Here is a 24650-nt window from a genome sequence, read left to right on the forward strand (position 1 = left end):
AATTTGAAGGGAGGCTTTTTCAGGGTTACTGAAGTCTATGACCCTTCACCATTTAACATTTTTACCAGTAACTTGGTAGAAGCCATAGGTGGTATGCTTACAAAATTTGCAGATGACATCAGTCTGGGAGAGAGAGCTAGTATGTTGAGTAAGAGTGTCAAGATCCCATAAGTTTTCCAGAAGCCTGAACAATAGACTTTATCAAATACACTTGGGTAAGAAAAATCGGGGCAAGTAAGTGGTGAAGTAGATAGGGTGCTAGGCCTAGAGTCAGGACAACTCATCTTCTGAATTCAAATCTAGCCTCAGACTCTTACCCTGGGTAAGTCACTTAACCCTTCTTGCTTCAGTTTCCTCATCTGTAAAAAATAAGCTGGAGGAGGAAATGGCTAACCAATCCAATATCTTAACCAAGAAAACCCCAAATGGGGTCATGAAGAGTCAGACATGACTGAAAATAACCGAATAACAACAAGAAAAACCATCCTCTCCATCCTTTCTCCCCTCCCCCTAAGGTTCCTCGCAAAATTTGGTCCAGACCACGAGAAAGGTAGAATGCGACTTACATTTCTAGAGGAAGAGACTGGGAATCTGTGTTGGTGCCATAAAGTGTAACATAAAACGAGGGTTCTGTTTCTCCCATGGTCTTGTAGCTGAAGACATGGATTTTCATCTGATAATGGTAAACTGTAGGTACGAGAAGAACACAGACATTTACAAGGCCTTGCTTGTGATTTCCTGGTACCAGAGGACTGGCACTAAGGGAATGACTTGGCAAACTGACATTTGGAGATCAGTTGACAAAAGACCAGAATCCAATATCTGAGCCAGGTAGCAAAAGCAATCAGTCTGGGCTGGGCCCTTTGATCCACCCGATCCCGTAAAATCTGGCTTTTCCCCTCTTACTCTTTGTCAATATTGCATCATCAGAACTTGTTTCAGGTTAAAGAGAAGGCAGCTTTAGTTTATGCTAAAGGAAATGTATTGTGGTTGGACAAGAGTAGGCCTTCATTAAATGTCATCATAGGACTGAACAGCGAGAAAGCACCTTAGGGCTAACCTGATCCAATGCCCCCAGTTAACACAGGAGACAACTGAGGTCTAGAAAGGAAAAGCAACTTTTCCAAGGTCACATACAAGTAATAAGGAGCAGAGCCAGGAACGGAACCTTGATTTTCTAACTCCAGACTCAATGTTCTTTCTCCAAGCTGCCTAGTTGTATATTGACGTTGATGGATTCGGTTCCTTTGCCAACGGGCCAAAGTACAAACGTATTACAAAATGAACTGAGCCAAAAAACATAAATCAATTAAGAGAATGCAACTCAGTGGCACAACGTGGCAGTTTCATGTGTTTGTGGCCTGACGCCATTTTCGGGAGGCAGCATCACGGCAAAAGTTTCTGACATGCACTCTATTCACATAATGTGGTATAGTGGGATAAAATGCTGGGCTTGCAATCAAAAAACAAAACAAAACTTGAGTTCAAATCCCTCCCTTGATCCTAGCTGGGTAACCTTAAATGAATCATCTAATCTCTATGTGCCTCAAGCAACTCCCTGGGACTATCTACTAAGTGGAAAGTTAGGATTAAGGTGGAGAAAGTTTCCACACCAGGATTTCCCCATACTGATGAAATTACAACTTCTTCAGGTACTCATTGTCCTTCTTACATAATGACAATGCTACCACAAACCTCCTGCCATAGTAAGGGTTCTGACTGAGCCATCTGACCAAAAAAGGACATGTTGACATCAAGGATAGCTACCGTAACACAACAGGTATTATCTGTGGCCTTAGGCTCTTAGGACATAACAAAAGAAACAGGCAAATCCATGACCTTAGGCTCATTGGCAATACTAGCAATATGCAATTATAAAGAGCTTCTCATAGGAAGACAGGGTCTATTATTATCCCTGTTTTATAGAAAAAGAGACCAACGTTCATAGAGGTTCAGTGATCTGCCCAAGCTTTCATGAGTAGCATGGTGGTGGAGCCAGGATTCAAACTCAGCTCCCCTACATTCAAGTGCACTAGTCCAGAGGTGGGGAACCTTCAGCCTCGAGGCCACATGTGGCCTTCTAGGTCCTTGGGCGTGGTCTTTTGACTGAGTCCAAGTTTTACAGAACAAATCCTTTAATTAAGGAGATTTGTTCTGTGAAGTTTGGAGTCAGTCAAAGGGCCACACTTGAGGACCTAGTGGGCCACATGTGGCCTCAAGGCTACAGGTTCTCCACCCCTGTACTAGTCTTTCCACTATTCTAAACTGCCTCATTAACACTATTCTCAAACCACCTAAATCCACTATCCTCAGCTACCTGTAGTAGAAAGATACCTGCCTTGCCAGCCCTAGGAGCACCTAAATCATCCAGTTTCACTGAGCTGAACTCGGGTGGGGTCACTTCCATAAAAGAAACAAGGTGCCGAAGATTTTCTTCTCTCTCAGATCAGTCTTAGCAGTCTCATAAGCCCTAGCATTAGTGTTATTGAAAACAAAAAAACAAAAGAAAACAAAAAGACAACCTATAGCCATTAGCAACTGAAAACAATGGGGCAGCTGTCAGGACATGAACATTGGGAGACCAGACAGAAGCATCATTCATAATTCGATGAGTAGGCCAGGAGTCAAGCCCATAGTAAAGTCACCAAAGGTGATGCTTTTTTTCTCTCTGGAGTTTAAGATTTTGGAATAGAGAAGGAAGGAAATAGATTCCCTGACTAGATGATGTCTTCCTGACTGAAAGGGCCAGGTTAGAATTTGTGCCCCCTTTGAAAAGTAAACTATCTCTTGACCTATCCATCCACCCCTACTGACTCGAAAACCACCCAACTAATGGCTGATATAAGAAGAGGAAGGAGTAACCTTAAAGATAGTCAGTCCAACCCTATCACTTTACAGAGAGCAGACAGAGGAGCAGAAAAACTCAGCTAAGGTCACACAGGTGGCAAGTAGCTCAGTATTTGAACCCAAGTCTCCTGACTTAAGATATCCCTATTTCCTCCACAATACTCATTGACATTGTTTAAAATGTAATTCAACTTACAGGAGTTTAACTTAATAGCTAATTTTCCTCAAGACTCTGGCTGTCCCATAACAATGTGCATTTATCAGTGCCTAGCACATAGTGGGTACTTCAGAAATTTTTGAGTGAAGAATCTAAGACAACTCCAAAAAGTCTCACGATGGAAATTGTTGTCCACACCCAGAGAAAGAACTATGGATTCTGAATGCAGATGGAAGCATACTTTTTGCTCTCCTTTTCCTTTGTTGTTTCATTTTATTGCTTCATTCTTGTGGTTCCTCCCATTCATTCTAATTGTTCTTTACATCATGACTAATGGGAAAATATGCTTAATCTGAATGTATAAGTAGAGCCTATATTCGCTTGCAAGCTGTCTTGGAGGGGAGAGCAGCCGGAAGGGGGAGAAAATTTAAAACCCAAAATCTTATGGAAGTGAATGTTGAAAACTAAAAATAAATAAATTAATTATGAAGGGAAGGGGGAAAAAAAAAGAAATTTTTATTAAACTGAATTATCTGAGCTTGGACACTAAACCGAACAGTAATGTTGAGGAGCGAGAAGCAGAGCTACCTTTGAAAGGCATGCCAGCTCGGGTCTTTAAGTACATCTTGCTGTTTCTTTTGTGCCGGATTTTCTTGGCGTTATAGCCGATGCTGTTGCAGCGGTTTTTCCGGCAGCTCAGACAGATGCCTTTCTTAAAACGATTGGAGTCTGTGCATTGGAAGGCAAAGCTCTGCTTGTCCTGGTTCACCAGAGAGTCCACAAAGAGGTGTACAGCCCGTTCGTGCTCACATTTCATCACCTCAGTGATTGCTAAGGGAAAGATGAAAGAAAGAAGAGAGTGAGGGGAAAGGGGCGGAAGACCTGAGCCCCATTAAGGTCAAGACTTCAAGCATCTATGAATGTCCCCAAGGTGATGCTCCCTTCAGCTTCGTGAGCCATATTTGAGTTTCATGAATTGCTGGGGCAAAGAAAAAAAATGGCCTCTAGGATGATATAAGAATGGGAATGAACCTTAGAGATATTTAGTTCAACCCAGCAGAGTGACTTGGCCAAAGTCAGCCCCGGGGTCAGCCCCTCTGGTGATAAGCAACTCCGGGAATTTCAAGAGCACCTCAGTTCACCCCAGTCTGTCTGTGAGCCAGTTCTGTCTTCCAAAAGACTAATTAAAACTATTCTGAGAAATCATTTAGGTTCATTACAGAATAATTAAAGCAACTAATAAATTAACTATGAGAACAAAGGCCGTACATACAGAGCAGGCATAATGGGGCACCCCCAACCATCAACAGGTTTGCAAAACATTGAGCTATTTCAGACAAAGCATGACAGAAGAAGCCAAGTGGGTTCATAATAAAACAGATGTGTTTGGCAGCACGAAGGATATAGCCAGAGGGGCTGGGGCTAGGACAAAGCAAAGTATGGCGGAATGAGGGGTAGTCCTATCAAGGAGATGTGATCACTAAAGTTGAGCATATGGTGAAACGGGATGGGAGGGGGTAGTGGGCAAAGAAACTCACTTCCATAGGCAATTGATCCTAAAACATCATTCAGCCCACAGCCTGGCTGGTAGTCACCCCCATTGGGATAAACATCAATGTGACCCACGGGCATCTGGATGCCAATACTCAAGCCGAAGGAACGAGTGTACGTATGGAGGACATCCACAAAGTACGCATCATCCGGGGAGAGCCGCTTGTCAATGTCTGCGCCTTCAAACATGGGGCCGGCAGGATCCAAACCTAGAAGAAGGAAGAAAAGCAATGACACTGCAGAGAGCAGGAAAACGTCAGCCGGGTTGGCAATGCTTACTCAGCACTTACTGCACACCCTGAACTGGGCTAGGTGCTTGGATGGTAAAACAAAAGAGAGTGGGAGGACATGGTCCCTGCCCTCAAGCATCTTACAGTGTTGTCATGGACTTTCATGGTAGCCTCGGCCCCTGCAGCTACCTCAGTAAACCATGTAGTCACACAGAGCAGGTGTAACCTATGACTGTGTGGAATTCCATGGGGTTTTCCCTTGAGTTATTTCTGACTCATGAGTGCTAGAACTCAGTCAAAAATTCTAGAAAGTAAGTACTGATGCTAGCAGGAAAGAGGCTGTTCATAAGAGCATGGAATCTAACCCAGCCCCCTCATTTTACAGATGAGGAAAATGGGGGGGGGCAGGAGGGGGAAGAAGGAACTTGCTAGGGGACACCATAGTGTACAGAATGCCAGGCTTGGAGTCAGGAAGACCTGAGTTCAAATCCCATCTCAGATACTCACTAGCTATGTGACCCTGGGCAAGTCACTTAACCTCTGTTTGCCTTAGTCTCCTCAACTGTAAAATGGGGATAATTTACCTCCCAGAGTTGTTGCGAGGATCAAATGAGATAATAATTATCAGGTGCATATATATTTGTGTGTGTGTGTGTGTGTGTGTGTGTGTGTGTGTGTGTGTGTGTGTATTGAGAGAGAGAGAAAGAGTGAGAGAGAGAGACTGAGAGAACTTCCCCAAGATCATACAGGTAAAAAAAAATGTCAGAGGTGAAATTATAACCCAAGCCTTCTCCAGAGCCAGCATATATTCCATTGTACCAGGCTGCCTCCTCATCTTATAGAATGTTAGAACTGGAAAAGACTTCAATAATAATAATAACTGTGTAGAGCTTACTATGTGGCAGGCATTACACTAAGCGTTTTACAATTATTGTCTTATTTGGTCCTCACAACAACCCCAGGAGGTAGGTGCCCATTTTACAGATGAGGAAACTGAAGCATACAGAGGTTAAGTGACTTGCCCAGGGTCATACAGCTAGGAAGTGTCAAAATCTGGATTTGAACTCGGGTCTTCCTGACTCCAGACCTGCTGCTCTAATCACTTCACCACCTAGCTGCCTTTGTAGACTATCAAGTCCAAATTCCTCATTTTACAAAGAGGTAGAATTGAACCTCTTGTCACATCCATTCTTGAGTTTATCTAGGCCTTAGTAAGTACAAAATTGGAAGGAAAAAACCTATCATCTTATACACACACACACATACGCACACTACACCTGCCATTCAACTTCACAAATGTCCATTTCCAATCCTACATCTCATCATTTCAACGACTTCATAAAATCCCACGTACTGAGTTGCAGGAAGTGTAACTAAAAGCAGTTGCCAAAGTTATTAGAAGTGGGTGCAGCAATGACAAAAAGCGAATTATTTGACAACCGCACAGCCTGACCTGTCACCGCTGCCACCAAAAAGTACTTTCCAAAGAGACCCGCAACTTCTGAAACGCCTCCTCCCCTCCCCACAAAGATCTCTAGCTTCCCTCCAAGCAAGGTGTCTCTGCTTCCGCTTATGGCCTTTCCTGACCCCTCCTCTCCTCCCCTCTGCCCCCCTCCCAAATTATCAGCACTCTGAGTTGGAATTACTTTGTACCTACTTACTTACGTGCAGGTTTTCCTCTCCCTCCCAAATGGAATATAAATTCCCTGAGGTCAAGGGCTTTTTTATTTTCATCTCTCTGTCCTCAGCTCTTATCAGCAAATAGTTAATGCTTAATAAATGTTTATTGAATGAATGAATAAATGAATGGACTCACTGCAGAATCAGAATTTAAAACCAGGTGTCCTACTTCCTAATCTAGGGCCCCTTCTGCTTGACCACAGCTGTATCTTGTTTCTTAGGTTCCTTTTTGGGGTTTAAACTACAAAGTAACAATGGGAACCAGTGTCCCCAAAATACAGTCCTTTGCAGTAGAATGTACTCTGACCTTTCCCTCGATGAGAGTCAGACGCAGGCCAGGAGGAGACAGTCTGAGAAGCAGTATCTTGACAGTCCACAATCCCTCCTACACAGAACTGGACACCCTCTCTGTCTCCCAACTTTCTGCATCATACAAGACTGAGGAGACAAGATTCAGCTCCACCTACAACACTCTCAGTAGCTCAGGTAATGTGCCTCAAGAAAGACACTACAGTACAGCAAGAGAACTAACCTGTCTATGCCTTTAACGGAAGCAGAATCAGCTGGGGCATTTAAGAACCAGTAAGAATTGTTTCCAATGCTGACCGATAGCTAGCCTGCCCAACCTAACCTTCAGTCATTTATGGGATGAGATCCACTCAAGTAAGCTTCCTGGACTCAGATCAGGAATAGTCAATCAACAAACCTTTCTTAAGCACTTACCATGTGTCAGGTGGGATAGCTAGGAGGTAAAGTGGATAGAGCTGCCCAGGCCTGCCCTGACCACAGTCAGGAAGACTCATCTATCTGAGTTCAAATCTGGCCTAGCTGAGTGACCCTGGGCAGGTCACTTAACCCTGTTTGCCTCAGTTTCCTCATCTGTAAAATGAGCTGGAGAAGGAAACCCCAAATAGGGTCATGATTGAAAAATAACTGAACAACAATAACAACAACATGTGTCAGGAACTATGCTAAGCTCCGAGGATTCAAAGCGAAGTAAAAACATGGGCCCTGGCCTCACATTCTAATGAGAGAGACAAACATAAAAATAACTAGGTACACACAACGAGATATTTACAGAGTAGATGGGAGGTAGGCACACTCCAAGGGGAAGGCATTAGCCACATTGCCTGGATTCCCCAGGAAGTTTCCCTGACACAACTGTATTTCTGCATCTCCCCCCAGGAAAGTACCAGGAAATAGGAGGAGAGCAGGGTATTGTATCTGCATTCTCTTGACACCGCGGCTCTTTTGTGCTGGGACTGTGCATGGTACCCTCCCCTGTGGTAGGAAGCCTCTCTTCTTCAAGTGGGTGATGATAACAAGCCATTCTGATATAGCCAAGACTGCATATCTGATAAGGACACTTCCAAAACTGTCCTATCACACTAAGGACATTTTTGTATGACCAGTCCTCCTACTTTACACAGAGGATAATATTGAAATTCATCACCTCTAAGTGATGATATAGGTTAAAAAATAGAAACAGCTTCTGAACAGGTTTAGACAAATTCATGGATAACAGATCCATAAAGCGAAACTAGGATGCTTGGGGTTACTCCCCTAAACATTGTCCCTGAAAAAGAAGATGACAAACAAAAGCAATTCTGATTCAGAGAATAACCAGACCCTCTTTGTAATGCACACCTCCCGCCATCCTCTTTCAGAGAAAAAAAAAACAAAACAGTGCTCTGTGGACTATGGGGTGAGCCCAGAGAGGCCTTCTATTGCTTCCTACCATGCCCCTTCCCCCCAAAAGAAAAAAGAGAGAGAACATTTCTCCTATGCCACCAACAGAATAAAAAAGGTTCTTTTCTTGGTCTGAACAAATGTACCCACCAAAGAGTGAGTGCCACGGAAACTAAGCTGAACCGCAGGAATGTGAGGGGATTGTAGAGTCCAGGAGTTAGGCTGCTGGGAGCAGCCTCGTCAGCCGGGCTATGTCCCCCAACTCTTAATGTAATGACACATTTGTGCAGGCTAGTGAATGAATGTTTGAAAAACCAAAAGCTCAACATAGCGACCTTTCCAAGCAAGTCCACGCCCTACCTCCTCCAAAAAAAAAGGAGGAACAACAAAGATCTAGTCAAATACCGATTCAAAATAAGATTATAATCTTAGGAAGAGCTTCTCCTAGAAGCCTGAGTGAGACAAATTAAGAGGAACAGAGATAAAAGAATCCAGGACTAAAAGGGGCTTTAAAGAAAAGCCTTCTAATTGAACCCTATTTTAATATTGAGGCCTAGAGAGAAAGAGTAATTTACTCATGGTCAAACACAGAAAACACTGTTATCATAGGTTTAGATCTAAAATGAATCTTAGAGGTTACCTGGTTCACCACCCCATTATTTTCCACAGATGAGGAAACTGAGAGCCAGAAAAGTTAACTCACTTACGCAAGGTCACACAGCTAGAAAAGAATGTAGCTGAGACTTGAACACAGGATCTCTCATTTCAAAGCCAAGACTCTTTCCCCTGCAACACACTTCCTCTCCTCAGCCTCCTCGGGCTAAAGATTTCTCTAAACTTTATTCACCAACAGCAGCTTCAGAAAACAAACATGGTATCACCTTCAAGCCTGCATCCCCATCCTACTCACTTTGCATACCAACACAGAGGAAATGCACCTGATAAGAAAAGGTGGGGGGAGATGCCAAGAGCAAATACCCTTATTGAAATGATCTTCAGCATTTGACATGATGTAGGAAGGCAGTGAGTCTGGGCAACACCTACAACTACCTCTCTGAAAGAACGGAAAATCTCCCATCCCTGCTGAGCCTGTGCCAGGCTTTCTCCCCCTTCAGCTGATAGGAGGGGCCTGTCTTCCAGCAAGGGGCAGATCCTGGCTCTCTGTGCAATGTACTCATTAGCATTCTGCCCATTCCATGGGGCAAGACAAAAAGGGAAATGATATGTGTCAGTAGCTGCCACCCAAACAAGCCAAAAAGACAGACTCCTAATGTTGGGGTTTACACCCTTTGGTTCAGGGTTTGGCCTTGGCCAGGAGAAGGGAGATGCCTTGAGCAGAAGGGCACCATGGTCTCTCCAGATCCTGGACCACTGCAATGATTTGTTTTCTTTTGGTGGGGTTTCCTGCTCTTCCACAATAAGCCCAGACTTCTGCACACGGGCAGCACAGTGGGCCTCCTGTGAGCCAACATTTAAAAACTGCTGGCCTGGCCCTCCAACCACATGCAGCTCATTCAGCAGGGGAGCCCCTCAGACAATAGGCCCGAGAGTGGCCTAGTAGGGAGCTGCTTTGCTCCAGAAACAGGGTTAATTAGCAGATCCCTGTGAGTCTGGACAATAAAGGCAAAGCCCGGAACAAGATCATGTTTCCCATCTCTTGCTGAACTACAGTTCTCTACAAGTTGTATTGAATCAAACATCTCAACTAAGAGATGGGGGAAGGAGGGAAGGGGATACTCTCTTGCACAGGTAGTGTGACGTAAGGGCTGCCAGGAAGGCCTCATCTCACCCCACCCCCAGTGCTCAGTTTCTCTGTACATTGTAGTTCAGATGAGCACTGGATGGCGAACCAATCCCCCGAATGCCTTTCATTCCAAGATTGCTTTTCCATCCACTCTGTCTTAAATGCCCCAATTTATATACACTTGTCCCTCTTCAGAATGTAACCTCCTTGAAGTCAGGGACTGCTTGGCTTTTCCAAGCACAGAACTTAGCTTAGTACCTGGATCATTGATGATAGATTTAGAGCTGAAAGGGACCTTAGAGGTCACGGAGACCAACCCCCTCGAGGAAATTGAAAAAGACAGAAGTTAAGTGACTTGCCCGGTATCACACAGGCAGTAAGTGTCTGAACTCAGGCCTGACTGCCCCTAAGACCAGTGTCCTATTACTCCTAATACGTGCTTGTGGATTGTTTCAAGTCCCAGTTTTTTCCACTGACTGTGTGGCTTTGACCAAGGTGTACTAGGCAGCACGGTGCAGAGGAAAGGCAGCTGATTTGGACTCAGAGGTCCAGAGAGATATTGGGCAAGTCACTTAAATTCTCTGGGCCTGTTTCTGCATCTGTAAAACAATGAGGGTGCACTCAGTGACCTCAAAGGTCCCCTTTAGTTTTAAATCAATGATCCTATGTTCCTATGAACTTCAAAGTCTCAACCAATAAAACTCTGTGATGCCTGAAATACCACTATTAGGAGCCATTCCTTTGGATTAAGCACAGCCTTCAAACTGTGGTCTTCACTTAAAAGGCAAAGCCCATGGGAGGAGTAACAAATTAAGTCCTTACCAACTCAGTGTGAATTTATCCTATGTCTTTCATTCAACATTTATTAAGCCCCTAACACAGCCCCTTGCACACAGAAGACCTAGGGATGCAACAATGAAAAGGAATTTAAAATTAGGTAATTTACTGTCTAGTAGGGGAGATGTGACGTGTTTCCTACCCGGCAAAGGGAACGACAAAGGGGCCAAGGAAGCCGAAGAGCCACAGACATCCCATGGGCACAGTGGAGTGGATGTGGGGCTCATTAAGGACAGACAAGCATCAGGATGCCACAACTTTACCTAGGGTTAGCCCTGTGTATATGCCTTAAAAGGACAAAAATGATGGAAGGAAAACCTTACAAATAAGGGAACTTTGGGGAGAGGAAAGGAAAAGAAGTGTGAACTGACTTAACTTACAACCAGAGAATAAGATTGAAACCCCAGTCCTCTGATTCCAAATCCACTACCTCATGCAGGTTAATGATTATTCAATAACCAAATTCAAATTGAGGCACAGCTAAACTTTCAAGAATAAAACTCAATTCAGCTTCCTTATTGTGCTCATGAGCTCCAGAATGCTGAAGGTCTCATTAACTGTGCCAATCAATTTACATCTGAATGGTGCATGGCTATCCAATATAAACCAGATTATTTTAATTACAAAAATCATCCACACAATCTAAAGTGACACTTCCTCCTCTTCCTTGCCCTCAAAGGGGAGTCCCAGATAAAGCTGCCAAAAGATTAAGCCTTCTATTTTATTCAAGGCTCAGACACTGTTTTGCCTAATTTTTTTTTTTCCAAACGACACATCACCCAGGAAACACAGCTCTGCACAATCATTGGCTGTTGCTTGAGTTAAAGAGGGGCCTGAGCTCAGCTGCAATAGAGAATCACAATCCAAAAGGGAGAACAGAATCAGGGAGGAAGAATCAAGCTCAACAATTTCGTAAAAATGCATTACATTGACAAAATGCTTTCACTCCTCAAAGCATGCTTTGTCGTGAGATAGTATGATGTTGGGGAGAGAACTCTGGATTGGCTGTTGGGGCCCCGTGGATTCTGGCTATAATTTCTATCACTTACTGCATTATTCCCTTTCATGAACTCTTAAGTTCCAGCCAGACTGGCCTATTACCTATTCCCCAAACCTGACATGCTACCTCTTATCTCTCTGGCTTTGCACAGGCTGTCCCCAGTGCTGGAGATACACTCTTTCCTCACTTCCTCACTTGAGACTCAGGGCTCAAGCACCCCCTCTTACAGGAGGCCTTCCCTGGTTCCAAAGCCCCATCTCATCCACCCAGGTGCTGATGTCTCCTTGGGCCCCTATATATCTTGTACCTGTTGTTCATCTATCTATTTATTTATTTAGACATTCGTTCATTCATTCATTCATTTGCATGTTGTTTACCCTGATAAAATATAAGTTCGTCATCGAGGGCAAGAACTGCCTCACTTTTGGTTTCCTGCAGCCCTAGAAACTAGAAAAGTACATCGTACATAGTACTCGCTTAATGTTTATTTAATTGAATTAAACATGACCTTGAACAAATCATCTCCTAGACCTCAGTTTCCACAATTACAAAATAGATGGGAGGCACTAACCTATGTCTAAGGACGGTTCCAGTTCTAGCCCTCAGGGATATGTTGGATCTTCTATTTTATCTGATCTTACTGCATGCCCACAAAATAGGGTTTATTATGTCCTTTTTGCAGATGGGAAAACTGGTACACAAGGACATGAAATGTCACCCAGAATCCAGAAAGACCCTGGCACTTTCACGTAGTCACTTGATCACCAACAGGTTCCTAGAATTAATATCTACGATGCATTCTGATAGCTAAAGCAAATATTAGTGACAAAACCAAAAATTAGAATTCTTTCCATGAAACAAGAACATGAAAAGGATACTGGACAGAGAATCAGAAGACCTGAGTTCTAATCTGTCTCTATCATTCACTAGCTGGGTGAACTTAGACCACTCATTTACTCCTTACAGGCCTCAGTTTTCTCATTTTTAAAGTGATGGGATGGGCAAGATGACCTTTTGGATTCCTTCCTACTCTCATATTCTGAGAATAAACCAAAGGGTTTGAAGATCCTTTAACACTTCAGAAAAGTGCAGGTAATCAAAAGGGTGAAAAAGAAAATAGAGATTGGAATGAGGATGGGGAATTGGAGGGTTTCCAAGGACTTCAGGAAGCAGCACTTACCTGTGATCCTGCCTATTGTCCCCTGCACAAAGTTTCCAGCATATCCAGCAACATGAGCTCCAAGACTGTAGCCAATCAAGTGAACATTCTCAAGAGAAAAATGCTCCTTCTCCTGAAATCACAAAAATATATTCATTAGAGGCTTGGATTTCTGAGTCTGAAGAGGTCAGTCAAAGTCCTAACTGGTCCTTGAAAGAAAGACTACTCTCTCTGTGATCCATGGGCCTTGGAAATGTTGGCTTGAGCTCCTTAAACTCATGGGAATGAGAGATTGTGGGGGAGGCTGGGGCCAAGGCTCATGACTCCAATTTCAACTGTCCAAGAACTATAAGGAAAGGCCTGGCTAGATGCTACCAGCAGGGCCCATTGATCCTCTACCAGCGCCTCTTGGTCTCTTCAGATTGTAAGGAAGCATGGTGCAATGGGGCTATATTTGGAGAATAGGGATTGTTTCATTTTTGTCTTTGTATCTCTTAGCACCTAAGCACATTGCCAAACATATAGTAGACACTTAGTAAATATCTGTTGAATCAAATAGAATGGAAAAAGGAAAAGAAATACCTGAAACTACTGGTCAAAGTCTTCTTCCTAATGGCTCAATGACAGGATTTTCCCATCAGCTCTCCACCCTCTCTGTCCCCAATTCTCCCCCACTCTATTTCTTCTGATATAGACAGAGTAACTAAACGTGGAGTCAGGAAGACTCCAGATCCCACACTGACACTATGTGATCCTGGGCAAGTTGCTTAGCTTCCCAAAGCCTCAGTTTCTTCATCTGTAAAATAAAGAGGTTGGATTCAATCACCTCTAAAGTCCTTTCTAACTCTAAGTCTATGATCTTCTGAATCTCTGTTTTCCCACACCCACCCCAGTGTATTGCCAGGCTTTAAGTAAAGGGGAGATTAGCCATCTTTGTGAAAAAAGTTGAGGATGCCTAACTTTGAGGAAATAGGTAGCTGTGAAGAGGTCATTATCCCCATGGCCCAAGGAACAGGTCTCCATAGACTTAGGTAGAAGCTGAAGATGATGATCCTGACAGGCCAGAATCCACTCCCAATTCACCTGATTCCTGATGTAAAACTAAGGTTTGGGCTTGAATGATCCAGGCAATTATTTCATTTTGCTAGTGCAGATGCATTCTAGGTTATCCTGTGGATGCCTGGTAAATCTTTAACATGTAAAGAGGGGATTCAAGACTTCCTTCTTCACGTTCAGTGTTCTCAACTACTTATTTAGATGTATTTCCATGAATTTGCTTCAAACTCCCTTGGAAAGTTAGTATCCAGCCACCCAGGAGCAGCTACCACCGTGGAACCTCCTAAGCACCTTTAAAATTATAAGGCGGCCCTGGATTCCAGCCATTTCCAATAAAACCACGGAATTTTGAGCTAGCTGCAAGGGACTTCAGGCATCAATCCAAGCCTCTCATTTTACTAAGGAGGAAGCTGAGGCCAGAGGAGTGAATACCTTACCCAAGGTTACATAGGTAGTTCCAAACCCAGGACTCAAAAGCAGGTCCAGCTAAATTTCTTATTCTTTGCATTAAACCATGCTGCCTTGGGCTAAAATGTGGGTTTATAAAATTAGCAAATATGACAGGATCAAATCTTAGGAACCTTAGAGGTCATCTAGTCTGACACACACATCCCCCATTTTACAGATGAGGTACTTGAGTAGAGATTTTTGTTGTTGTTCAGTCATTTTTCAGCCAAGTACAACTCTTCGTGACCCCATTTGAGGTTTTCTTGGCAAAGATACTGGAGTGGTTTACATTTCCTTCTCCAGCTCATTTCACAGATGAGGAAACTGAGACAAACAGGGTAAAGTGACTTGCCCAAAATCACATAGGTAGTCTGAGGTTGGCACCCTATCCACTGTGCCACCTAGCTGCCCTGAGTATTGACTTACCCAAGCCTAAGTAGTTAACAAAAAAAAAAAGATCTTGGATTCAAACCCAGGACCTATGATTCTGAATCTTCTACCATACTCTTTCCACTGGGCCAGGATATATTATAAGTCAAATCCTCTCTTGGCAAATATGTTGACTAGGAATACTTCTGTTTAACACCAGTAAAAGGTTTCCTCCACATTGAGCCAATGACTCAGCTTACTTCAAACAATGTTAGATTCTACAATTCCAACCCAACCAAAGAACTTCACTGGGTCCTTGGAGTTCACTGTAACAGGAACTGACATAGTTTCCTCTAATTTTAGAATGTACTCCTCCTCCCCCCAATTACCTGCAGCCAATCCAGCATCTTGGCAATTTTAGAACCCACTTCCCTGGAGTTGTTGACGGCATCTGTATAGAGCTGATGGGCCAATGGCAGCCAGTCCACCACGACTACATTAGCATCCTGCTCTCTCATCTGGAGGGCTGACACGAGCTTGAACAACCAATTCTCAAACATGCCACTCATCTGCACAGGAAAGAAGACAGGGTGCTGTTATTTTCCCCATAAGTCTTGGGAGCTTCCCTCAACAACAGAAACTAAAGGTTGCCCTCAATCTTTCACACTGGTGACCCACAAATTAAACTTGTCGCAACCTAGACTGAGCTCTATAAGGGCAAGAATGGTAGTTCAGCCTAAAAAACTTATCTTCCCCTGCACTCTACACACATTCTGAATAAAAACAGCAACAGGGACAATTCCAAGCAAAGCTTTTGTCAGGATGGGGATGGGAAACCCCCTTTTCTCCCATCAAAACCTTCCTTTCTTAATTGAGCCAAATTTATAGAAATTAGAGCCATTCCCCAAATGATAAATGGTCGAAGGTTATGAACACATTTTTTCAGAAGAAAAAAAATCAAAGCTTTCAAGTCACATTAAAAAGTGCTCTAAATCTCTAATAATTAGAGAAATACAAATTAAAACAATTCTTAGGTACCACCTCACACCAATCAGATTGGCTAGGATGACAGAAAAAGAAAATAACAAACGCTGAAAGGGTTGTGGGAAGATAGGTTTGTGATAGCAAAAGACTGGAAACTAAGTGAATGCCGATCAATTGGGGAATGGCTGAAGAAGTTAATGGCATATGAATGTGATGGAACACTATCTCGCTATAAAAAAATAATGAAGGGGATGGTTTCAGAAAAACGTAGGAAGACGATTATGAACTGATGCAAAGTAAAATATGCAGAATCAGGAGAACCATCTACACAGTAATGGCAATATTATAAAGATAATCAACTATGAAAGATTTAGTAGCTCTCATCAATACGATGATCCATGCCAACTCCAAAAGACTCATGATGACATATGCACTCCATCTCCAGATTGAGAAGTGATGGACTAAGATTGAAGATTAAAGCATATTTTTTTCTTGTTTTTAGGGTGGGAATGGAGGTGGGGGCAGAGAACCTAGCTAACATAGAAATGTTTTTTGCATTATCTTGAATATATAGTGGGTATCATTTCTTGCTTTCTCTTATTTTGTTTTATTTTTAATTTATTAAATAAAACAAGCATTTCCATAACACAGTAGAATTTTGTAAAAGATGCACATGAAACTGGAAATCTATTATATACAACTTGCTATTCCTTTTAAATATATGATAAAGTTATCATGTAAATTTCTTTTTTTCCTCTTCTCAACGGGCAGGAAGTAGTAGGAGGGAGAGAATTTCAAACTGAAAATAATTTTTTTTAAAGAACTTTCCTTCCCAGTGTTTCAGTCTTTCAGGACTATGCTGAAAGGCTACATTAAATCTCAGAAATTGGACTGGACCTGTGCTACCATTAATATAGGGAAGCTCCCAGACAGGAAATTCCATTTACCAAATCAGATCTTTTACTTCTTCTGTAATTTATAATCTTAGAGAGTTGACTGAGGCACTAAGAGTTTAAATGTTTTGCCCAAGGTGATACTGCCATTATGGGACAGAGGTAGGTCTTATACCCAGCTCTTCCTGCCTCTAGCCCTGGCTGCTTCTCTATCCCCTACACCACAGATGCCTCCTAATCTCAGAAATTAATCCATATTAAAGTGGTCATTGAGGAATAATTTCTTAAGGTTTTTTCAGTCCCAGTCCTCACCTTTTGAATGGTCCATTCAAAATAGTCTGAGTCCTAGGGTCGAGTTCCCTGGGAGCAGATGACTTAACGAGTTCCCTTCTTGGATAAAAATGTAGAGAACTACTTTCTCTCATGCAAATGTAGAGAAATAACAAGTTACTATTGTCTAGGTCACCATCTACTAGGGCCAGAAAGAAGCTGGGGGACTCTTTGTTCCCACAGCTGAGACAGGGGAAGTCACTTCTAGTAGTACATTATGGATTAATTAGATTTTTGTGGGCTGGCCTGGGAACATAACTACTATGACTCACTTTATTCCCGTGTTTCCCACTCTACCCAAGCAACTTATAGTCTTATGAGGAGATATCAAACTCTTGGTAAACTGAGGACTGTTTGCATTTTGATTTAACTCAATGGTTCTCCAACTCTGAGGTCTGTGGGGGCTGAGACCTCTTATCTACATTGTGCATCTCCTAGTAAACAGTAGATATTAAATAAGTGTTTATCTGATTGTATTAAATTTCAGAGAAGCCCAATGTGGGAGCTGATGCTAACTAGGTATTTGACCCATGAAACCTCTCTCAGCCTCAGTTTCCTCAGCTATAAAATGGGGATAATAATAGCACCTACTCCATAGGGTTGTTGTAAGGATCAAATGAGATAACATATTTACAAATTTAGCAAACTGTTTGGGAAATCTTTTTTTTTTCTTGGCTAAGCAATGGAGTTACGTGACTTGCTAGTGTTATTTGTCTGAGGCTGGATTTGAACTCAGGTCCTCCTGAATCCAGGGCCAGTGCTCTATGCACTTCACCACCTAGCTGCCCCTATGTTTGGGAAATCTTAAAGAGCTATATAAATGCTAGCTATTATTATTTTTAGGCAGGCAGACTCTCTATATGTCTCAAATCTCACCAGGTAGAAAAATGGCTGCATTTCCCCTGCATAGGGCCAGTTCTGGTCAAGAAGGAGAGAGAGAGAGATCTTAGCACCTTCCTCCTATCACCTGGTGATTGATGTCAAAATACCTACACCGTGTGAAGCCAATGAATTTATCACTACAATAGTGAACATTTTATGGCTTACATTAACATATTAATTTACAAAAGCTTTTCTTCCTCACCTTCCATAATTAGTACTATCAGAACTCTGATCAGCTTGTGGAAGAGAGGGAGAAAGAACAATATTCAAAGTAATTCTACTAGCACATATTAATTATCTCCTAAGTGACAAGCACTATACTAGATGCTGGGGGGACCAACACAAAAATAAAACACAGGGCCTGACTCCAAGGAGCTTAGACACTCATAGACTTTGACCCTTCAGTGGAAGACAGCACGAAACAATAGCAAAACTCATGGTAAATAGAACAGAGACCATTGGAGCTACAAGCATTGGCAACCCCTTTTTAATAATGTCTCTTAATTGCTTATGTGATTTGATTGTTATTTGTGGGGAGGGGTGATGTTAATTCTTTGTAGTGTAGTGGTACAGCCAGTAAGATTATTGTATGTAGTGATGCAGCTAGTCCTGGACCTGGAATCAGGAAGACCTGAGTTCAAACCTGGCCTCAGACACTATCTGTGTGACTTTGGGCAAGTCATTTCACCATTTTTTGCCTCAATTTCCTCTTCTGTAAAATAGAGTTATTAATAGCACCTATCTGCCAGGGTTGTAGTAAGGATCAAATGAACTAATATTTATAAAATGTTATGCAAACCTTAAACACTATATAAATGCTAGCTTTAGTATTTGTTCAATGCTTCATTTTATTTGGAGAAAATATTTTTGTGGGTTGTTTAAAAAAAAAAACCTACCACTTTAACTTGGACTTTTTAGTGCAGACGGTTGTTTTATGAATGAATGACCTCCCTAGTCACAGAATCATAAAATATTAGAGCTAGAACATGAATTAGAGATAACCTAACCTTCTCACTCATCGAAAGTCTCTGAAGCTCAATGTTAAAGCCCTTTTTGTTGAAGGCTGCTATGAGCTGGTCTTTCAACACGTGCTGCTCTGATAGTATGTCCCTAAGAGCTTCAGCAATTTTGAACCAGCCCATCTCTCTGTAGAAGAGGGCACTGAGCCAGCAGTTTCCCCGTCCCCCCCCACCCCCATCCCAGACAACCCTTCTGGCTCCTCTTCAGATTCAGACTCCAGCCAGCTCGACACCCAAAAAGGGATATTGGGAGGCAGTGGCTGACCGATGTAATTAAACACAATTAAAGGGCTACTTAAGTGGCGGTTGGGCTCCACTGCTGCTGCTTTGAGGAGCTCCATGGATAAGCCTGGTATGTGCCAGGGATAAAGCCTGCTGTCTGCCACCACAGGCTACAGCTGGAATACAGCCTGCTCCTTAAAATCAGTGCCTGAACTCATTCTTTACAGATGCCTGAAACGCAAACAGCAAGCAAGAAGAACAGGCAGGAGAGGGGGGTAAAGGGAGGACCAGAAGCCTAGATGTTCATTTTAATTGGACAGCTCAAAGGAAACCAGATACTCATAAAATTCAGAGCTCCCTCCCCCAGAAGCTCACCGTCCATCCATGGATGATGAAGAAGGTTTTTGCTGTTGTGTTGAAACCACAGTCTTTTAAATGTTGGTCATGGCCCCTGGAGAGATAGCAGCCTTCATGCTCTGGGTCCTTGGAGGTTCTGATATTAAACCGCACTGAGGGCTTGGCAGGAGGGTGCACTGTGTTGGACTGGGTATGCTCAGTTAAGTTTTTATCTGTGGACAAAGGAACATAGTTGGATGCAATTGATATGTCAAGGTTCTAGTCTAGGATGTACTGCTGTGTGACCTTGGCCATGCTGCTTTAGCTCTCTGGCTTCATGTTTTTTCATCTGTCAAACAATAATAATACCCAACACTTGCATGATGCTTTCTGATTTCAAGGTGCTTGTTATATATTATCTCATTTGATCCTCATAATAACCCTGTGAAGCAAGGAATTCAGATTCATGATAATCTCCATTTTATAGATGTGGAATCTGAGTTTCAATGGTTTGCCCAAAGTGACACAGCTGAAACAGTTCAATCCAACCAAGTAATCCAACCAAGTATTCATTAAGTGATCCCTGTCTATGAGGCACTATGGTAGGCAAGGACAAAAAGAAAAAAAAAAGCCTGGAAGAACAAGGAAAGAAACCAGAATCCTCTAACCTGGAGTGACTTTTTTTTTTCTATCTAGTGCTCTTCCAAATGGTTACCTCTGAAAATGATACTCTACTACCCTCTTCACTATATCATGCCACAGATAGATGTCCCAACAAAAGCACTTTGGCAATATTGTGATAACAAATGCAGAGGTACTATAGTCTCTTCTCTCCCTGTCTCTCTCCTCTCTTCTCCCCTCTCTCTCCTCCCTCTATCTCTCCCTCCACTTTTCTGTCTCCCTTTATTTCTCTATCCTTCCTCCTTTTCTCTCCCTTTATCCTTCCCCCTCATTTGACTCCATTCTTTCTCCCTCTCTCCTTCCCCACCACACACACCATTACAAAAGCAATCTCTTTTCTTCCTTCCTTTCCTTTCACCCCTTCAAAGAAAATTAAAATGTTGTAGAGAGAATGACAGAAGATAAACTGAGTCATAAGTTCATCAAAAATTCTTTTCAGCCTCAGCAAGCATCCCCATAGCTCCTAACTCTAGGAAGTGAGTTTTCCCTATGGCTCAGCCAGTACCAGTAATGCCTGTTTGGTTTTTTGTTGTTGTTGTTGTTGTTTTTGTTTTTTAATACAGGAGTTGGTGCTAGGTCTGCATCCATCTACAGTCTCTTAGACAGTAGGTAGACTTCACTCAGTCATCTCTTGGGATTTCCCCCAAAATCATCCTGATAACAGGCTGGAAAGTTGTCATGGCATACCAGGTAGGACATTGGATTCAGATTTAAGGTGTACAAGGAATAAAGGATTGAGAATGGGAGGTAGGGAAAAGAAGCAGCAAACCAGAAGGAAAGAGAGAATGTTCCTAAAGGAATTTCAATTCAGTGCACAGTGTTCTGAGCTCTTTCCTGTACTGTGCTAAGTCCTATGTGGAGAACACACAAGAAGGCATCATCTTTGGCCCTAGAAAAAGCTTACAGTTTAGATATTACTAAATTAATAAATAAGCCCAAATGGGCAGGATTTTGGACCTGAATTATTAGCAGTTTAGCACCTTCACTGCCCTAACTCAGATTGGGGAGGAAGGTGGAGGGCAGGACTAGGGAGGAGAGAGCAAGATATTCCTGAAAAGAAAAAGGAATTAACTACAGGAGATAGGTGTATATATGCACACCTGGGCAAGATTTAGTTTGGTTTTCTTTATCCCTTGATGCCTTTCCATCTATTGTCCAGTGGCCAATAAATCCTTAAATTACTAGACTGTTAGGGCTGAAAGAGAATTCAGTTATTGTCTTACCTAAACTAACACTTTTATTTTAGAGATGGAGAAATTAAAGCCTAAAGAGGTTAAGTGACTTGTGACACAGCTCATTAAAAAGCTTTAAAACTCTAAAAAGTTATATACATGCTTTTTTTTAGTTGCTTCAGAACTGCATTTTTATTATTTACAATCTCCCAACCCCATACTCCAATCCAAGCCTCTTAAAACACTAGTTTTTAATTTTTTGTGTGTCAAAGACCCCTCTGTCAGTCTGCTGAAGCCTATGGACCCCTTCTCAGAATAGCGTTTTTAAATGAATAAAACAAAATACATAAGATTACAAAGGAAACCAGCTATGTTGAAATGCAATCATTAAAAAAAAATTTTTTTTAATTTCATGGGCCCCAGGTTAAGATCCCCTGTCTTAAAAGTGTTTTAGAGAAAGTAAATTTGTAAGCAGCCATGGGCATTTTCTATTAGCTCTTCTAAACTAGGGCAGTCATAAAGTTCAAACTAGTAAGGTGCTGTTTGGGAGTCACCCACCACACCTTCCCAATTGCCTCACTAAATTAACTTAGAAAGTTCAAAGGTATTTGCTGCCATCCTAATATTCAAGTTGGACACCTTCTACACAGAAACTCGAGGAGCCATATCCGGAGAAAGTTGTGGAGAAGGGTCAGAGGAGGAGGAACTGGAGGAAGAAGAGGAATAAACAGAAATGATGCTCGGGCATCAAAAACTGACAAGCCAAGCAACTTATCTGAATACAGTTGCTGCTCCAAACTCCCAAACCACGCGCTAGTCAAGCCACAGGAAAGTAAACTTTCTTGGAATTGGAAAGCGATATCCTCCCTCCTCCTATCTTTCCAGGAACCTATGCCAGATTAAAATAAACCAGCGAGCTCTCCACCTTAATTCTGAAAAATCGATGGCCTGGCCAGGGCGTGGGGGGGGGGGGAGGATATTAAAGGCTAGACGAGTTGCTGGCAATTTGTCAGAACGAACACTAGTTAAAATGAGTACAATTTTTAAAAGCTCGGGGAACTGAAGTGGGGAGGGAGGTGGAGAACGTAAACGAAATCGGCCTCAGTTGTCTTTCTATTGCCACGCGATGGGAAGATGCCCTGGGGATAGCTAAATTAAATCCTAACAACAAGTGGATTCAGAGAGCAATTAAGAAGGACGAGAAAAAGACCGCGGGGGAGAAAGAGAAGCTAAGAGGCGCAAATTGTGGAAAAGAAATCAGAAAGAAAAATGAAAATAAATGAGGATTACCTTTCAGTAGCCCCTCTGGACCATCAGGGTCTGTGTTTCCCGCGGCAACAGAACAATAGAGACTCCAGAGGCAAAGCACAGAAATGAAGCTTCTCATCGCTTCCCCCCTGCCGCCGCCCCTCCCGCTAAGGAGGAGGGGAAAAAAGGGTAGGGATATTTCTTCTGCAAAGGAAGGAAATCCTTTTGCGAGCCTTAGCTGCACTTTGCCTTTTCTTCCTCCGGGAGATAATGAGGTAAAAGTCAAGAAATTCGTGGGGAAAAAAAAATAAAGAGGGGAATATGGGCAGTAAGGAGTGTATGTGTGTGTGTGTGTAGGGCGACAGGAAAAGAGCTTGAACTATATTCGCCCACAACCTCAGCGGCCAAGGGGATGACTCGCTGTCAAGGAAGGATGCCGGAGTGGGAGAAGTTGTAGTTTTTAAAAGTATCGGAGTCATCTGACCCATCGCCAGATGGTAATTTGCCTAATTTATTCGGAGTCCCGAGCGCTGATTGGTCACACCTTCTCCAGCTCGGGGGCAGAAACTCGCTAAAGTTTGAATGAAAGAGCCGCACACTCACCTTATGACGCATTCTTACGGCTGGACCAGGCTGAGTAGAGTGCTCCGCGCTTACACGCACACGTGCTCACACACACACACACCCCTACCACCAAGGGAGAATCTTGTGTGTAGATAATCTCCTAAAGATTATCCCTATCGGAAGGAAGCCTCATTTTGCTCCCCAGAAACATTGCTTTCCTTCACTTCAGGGAAAAAAAATGTCCACTAGGATAAGCCATCTTCCTCTTCTTCCAAAGCATTTCCCCCCCCCCGCCCCCCGCCTCCGAGTCCCACAAAGTTTTCCTCGCCTTCCCGCTGTATCCTGGGGTGCGGTGGAGAGAGCGTTGAGGGGACGGAAAGGCAGCACTTACGGCCGATCATATCTCTTCCTCTCCTCTCCTCTCCCATCTTCCTTGAGCCGGCTTGCAGGTGACAGAAGGATCAATAAAGGACAATGAGAGCGAGCTGAGATTGACTGGATCGATCTGTTAGCTAGACAGACTGAGGGAGGGGAAGTGGAGATCATTCGAGGTCTACCCTCAAAGAGCCGAGTCTCTCCTAGCCCCTAGAAGAGCTTGTAGGGCGCTTAACAGTGCGAGGCACTTGCTGCTCAGAAAACCTCGTGGAACTAAATTAGAAAACACGGCACACTGGATCATTTGGGGACAGCTCCAAAACTTGGAACTGAAAACTTCCAAGAACAAATTGCCCACTCCGCAAACACGCGCACACACCATTCTCTCCTCCTCTGGATCTCCCTCTCTCCCCATTTTCTTTTCTTTTTCTCTTCTTCCTTTCCTTCCTCCTGATTCCCTCTGTTCTATCTTCTCTCTCTCTCTCTCTCTCTCTCTCTCACCCCTTCTCTCTCTCTCTCTCGCTCTCTCTCTCTCTCTCTCTCTCTCTCTCTCTCTCACCCCTTCTCTCTCTCTCTCTCTCTCTCTCTCCTCTCTCTCTCTCTCTCTCTCTCTCTCTCTCTCTCTCTCTCTCTCTCTCTCTCTCTCTCTCTCTCTCTCTCTCTCTCTCTCTCTCTCTCTCTCTCTCTCCCTTCCCTCCCGGGGCTTCTGACCCTGAGAAAACAGCGTCACCGGCTTCTTCTCCGGGCTTGGGACCCACAGTCCCGGCCCAGAGGGACCGGCGAAGTGAGAGGATTCTGCGGATTAAACCCAGTTTTAAAAAGAAAAAGAAAGGGAAAAAAAAACCACACACGTTTTGGGCAGCCGGGAGAGAAGCTGGGGGGGGAGGGAAGCCACTTTTTTCTCCGCTGAGCAGAGGGACCACCCGATGGGTGCCGGGAAGATAAATGCAGAGAGAATCAGGAAAAACGACTTTGACCGCAAGCAACCCCTCTCAGGCAAAGCAACGGGCGGGCTCCCGGACCTAGCCTAAGAGCAAGGGGAGGGTCTGGGACCGGGCTTAGAGGAGAGATATAACACACCAAGAGCCACTCCACCTACCTGGTGGAGAGACTGTCTTTTCTCCTGTCCACGCCCCACGAGTCCATTTACCCCACCGACGTCACAGCTCAGGGCGCCC

The 24650-nt window shown here is 43.3% G+C and overlaps 1 protein-coding gene across 3 annotated transcripts in view; it reads right to left on the reverse strand.

Moving 5' to 3' along the window:
• LIPG (lipase G, endothelial type) overlaps positions 1–22989 on the reverse strand; it is a 92800-nt gene extending 69811 nt beyond the window's left edge. Inside the window, exons 1-7 of one of the 3 annotated variants that reach the window (XM_020985825.2) lie at positions 22576–22988; positions 19472–19665; positions 15156–15335; positions 12916–13027; positions 4543–4764; positions 3593–3835; positions 567–687 (exon numbers count right to left, since the gene is read on the reverse strand). In XM_020985825.2, the coding sequence (XP_020841484.1) occupies positions 567–687; positions 3593–3835; positions 4543–4764; positions 12916–13027; positions 15156–15335; positions 19472–19665; positions 22576–22672 (1169 nt within the window). In that variant the 5' untranslated portion in view covers positions 22673–22988. Of the gene's footprint in view, positions 1–566; positions 688–3592; positions 3836–4542; positions 4765–12915; positions 13028–15155; positions 15336–19471; positions 19666–22575 lie in introns of all 3 variants that reach the window. The other 2 variants (XM_020985824.2, XM_020985828.2) reach the window with 2 other exon arrangements.
• Between the last annotated feature and the right edge of the window lie 1661 nt (positions 22990–24650).

The sequence above is a fragment of the Phascolarctos cinereus genome, unplaced genomic scaffold (assembly GCF_003287225.1).
Source record: "Phascolarctos cinereus isolate Bilbo 61053 unplaced genomic scaffold, phaCin_HiC Scaffold_4;HRSCAF=312, whole genome shotgun sequence".
NCBI classification, from domain to species: Eukaryota; Metazoa; Chordata; class Mammalia; order Diprotodontia; family Phascolarctidae; genus Phascolarctos; species Phascolarctos cinereus.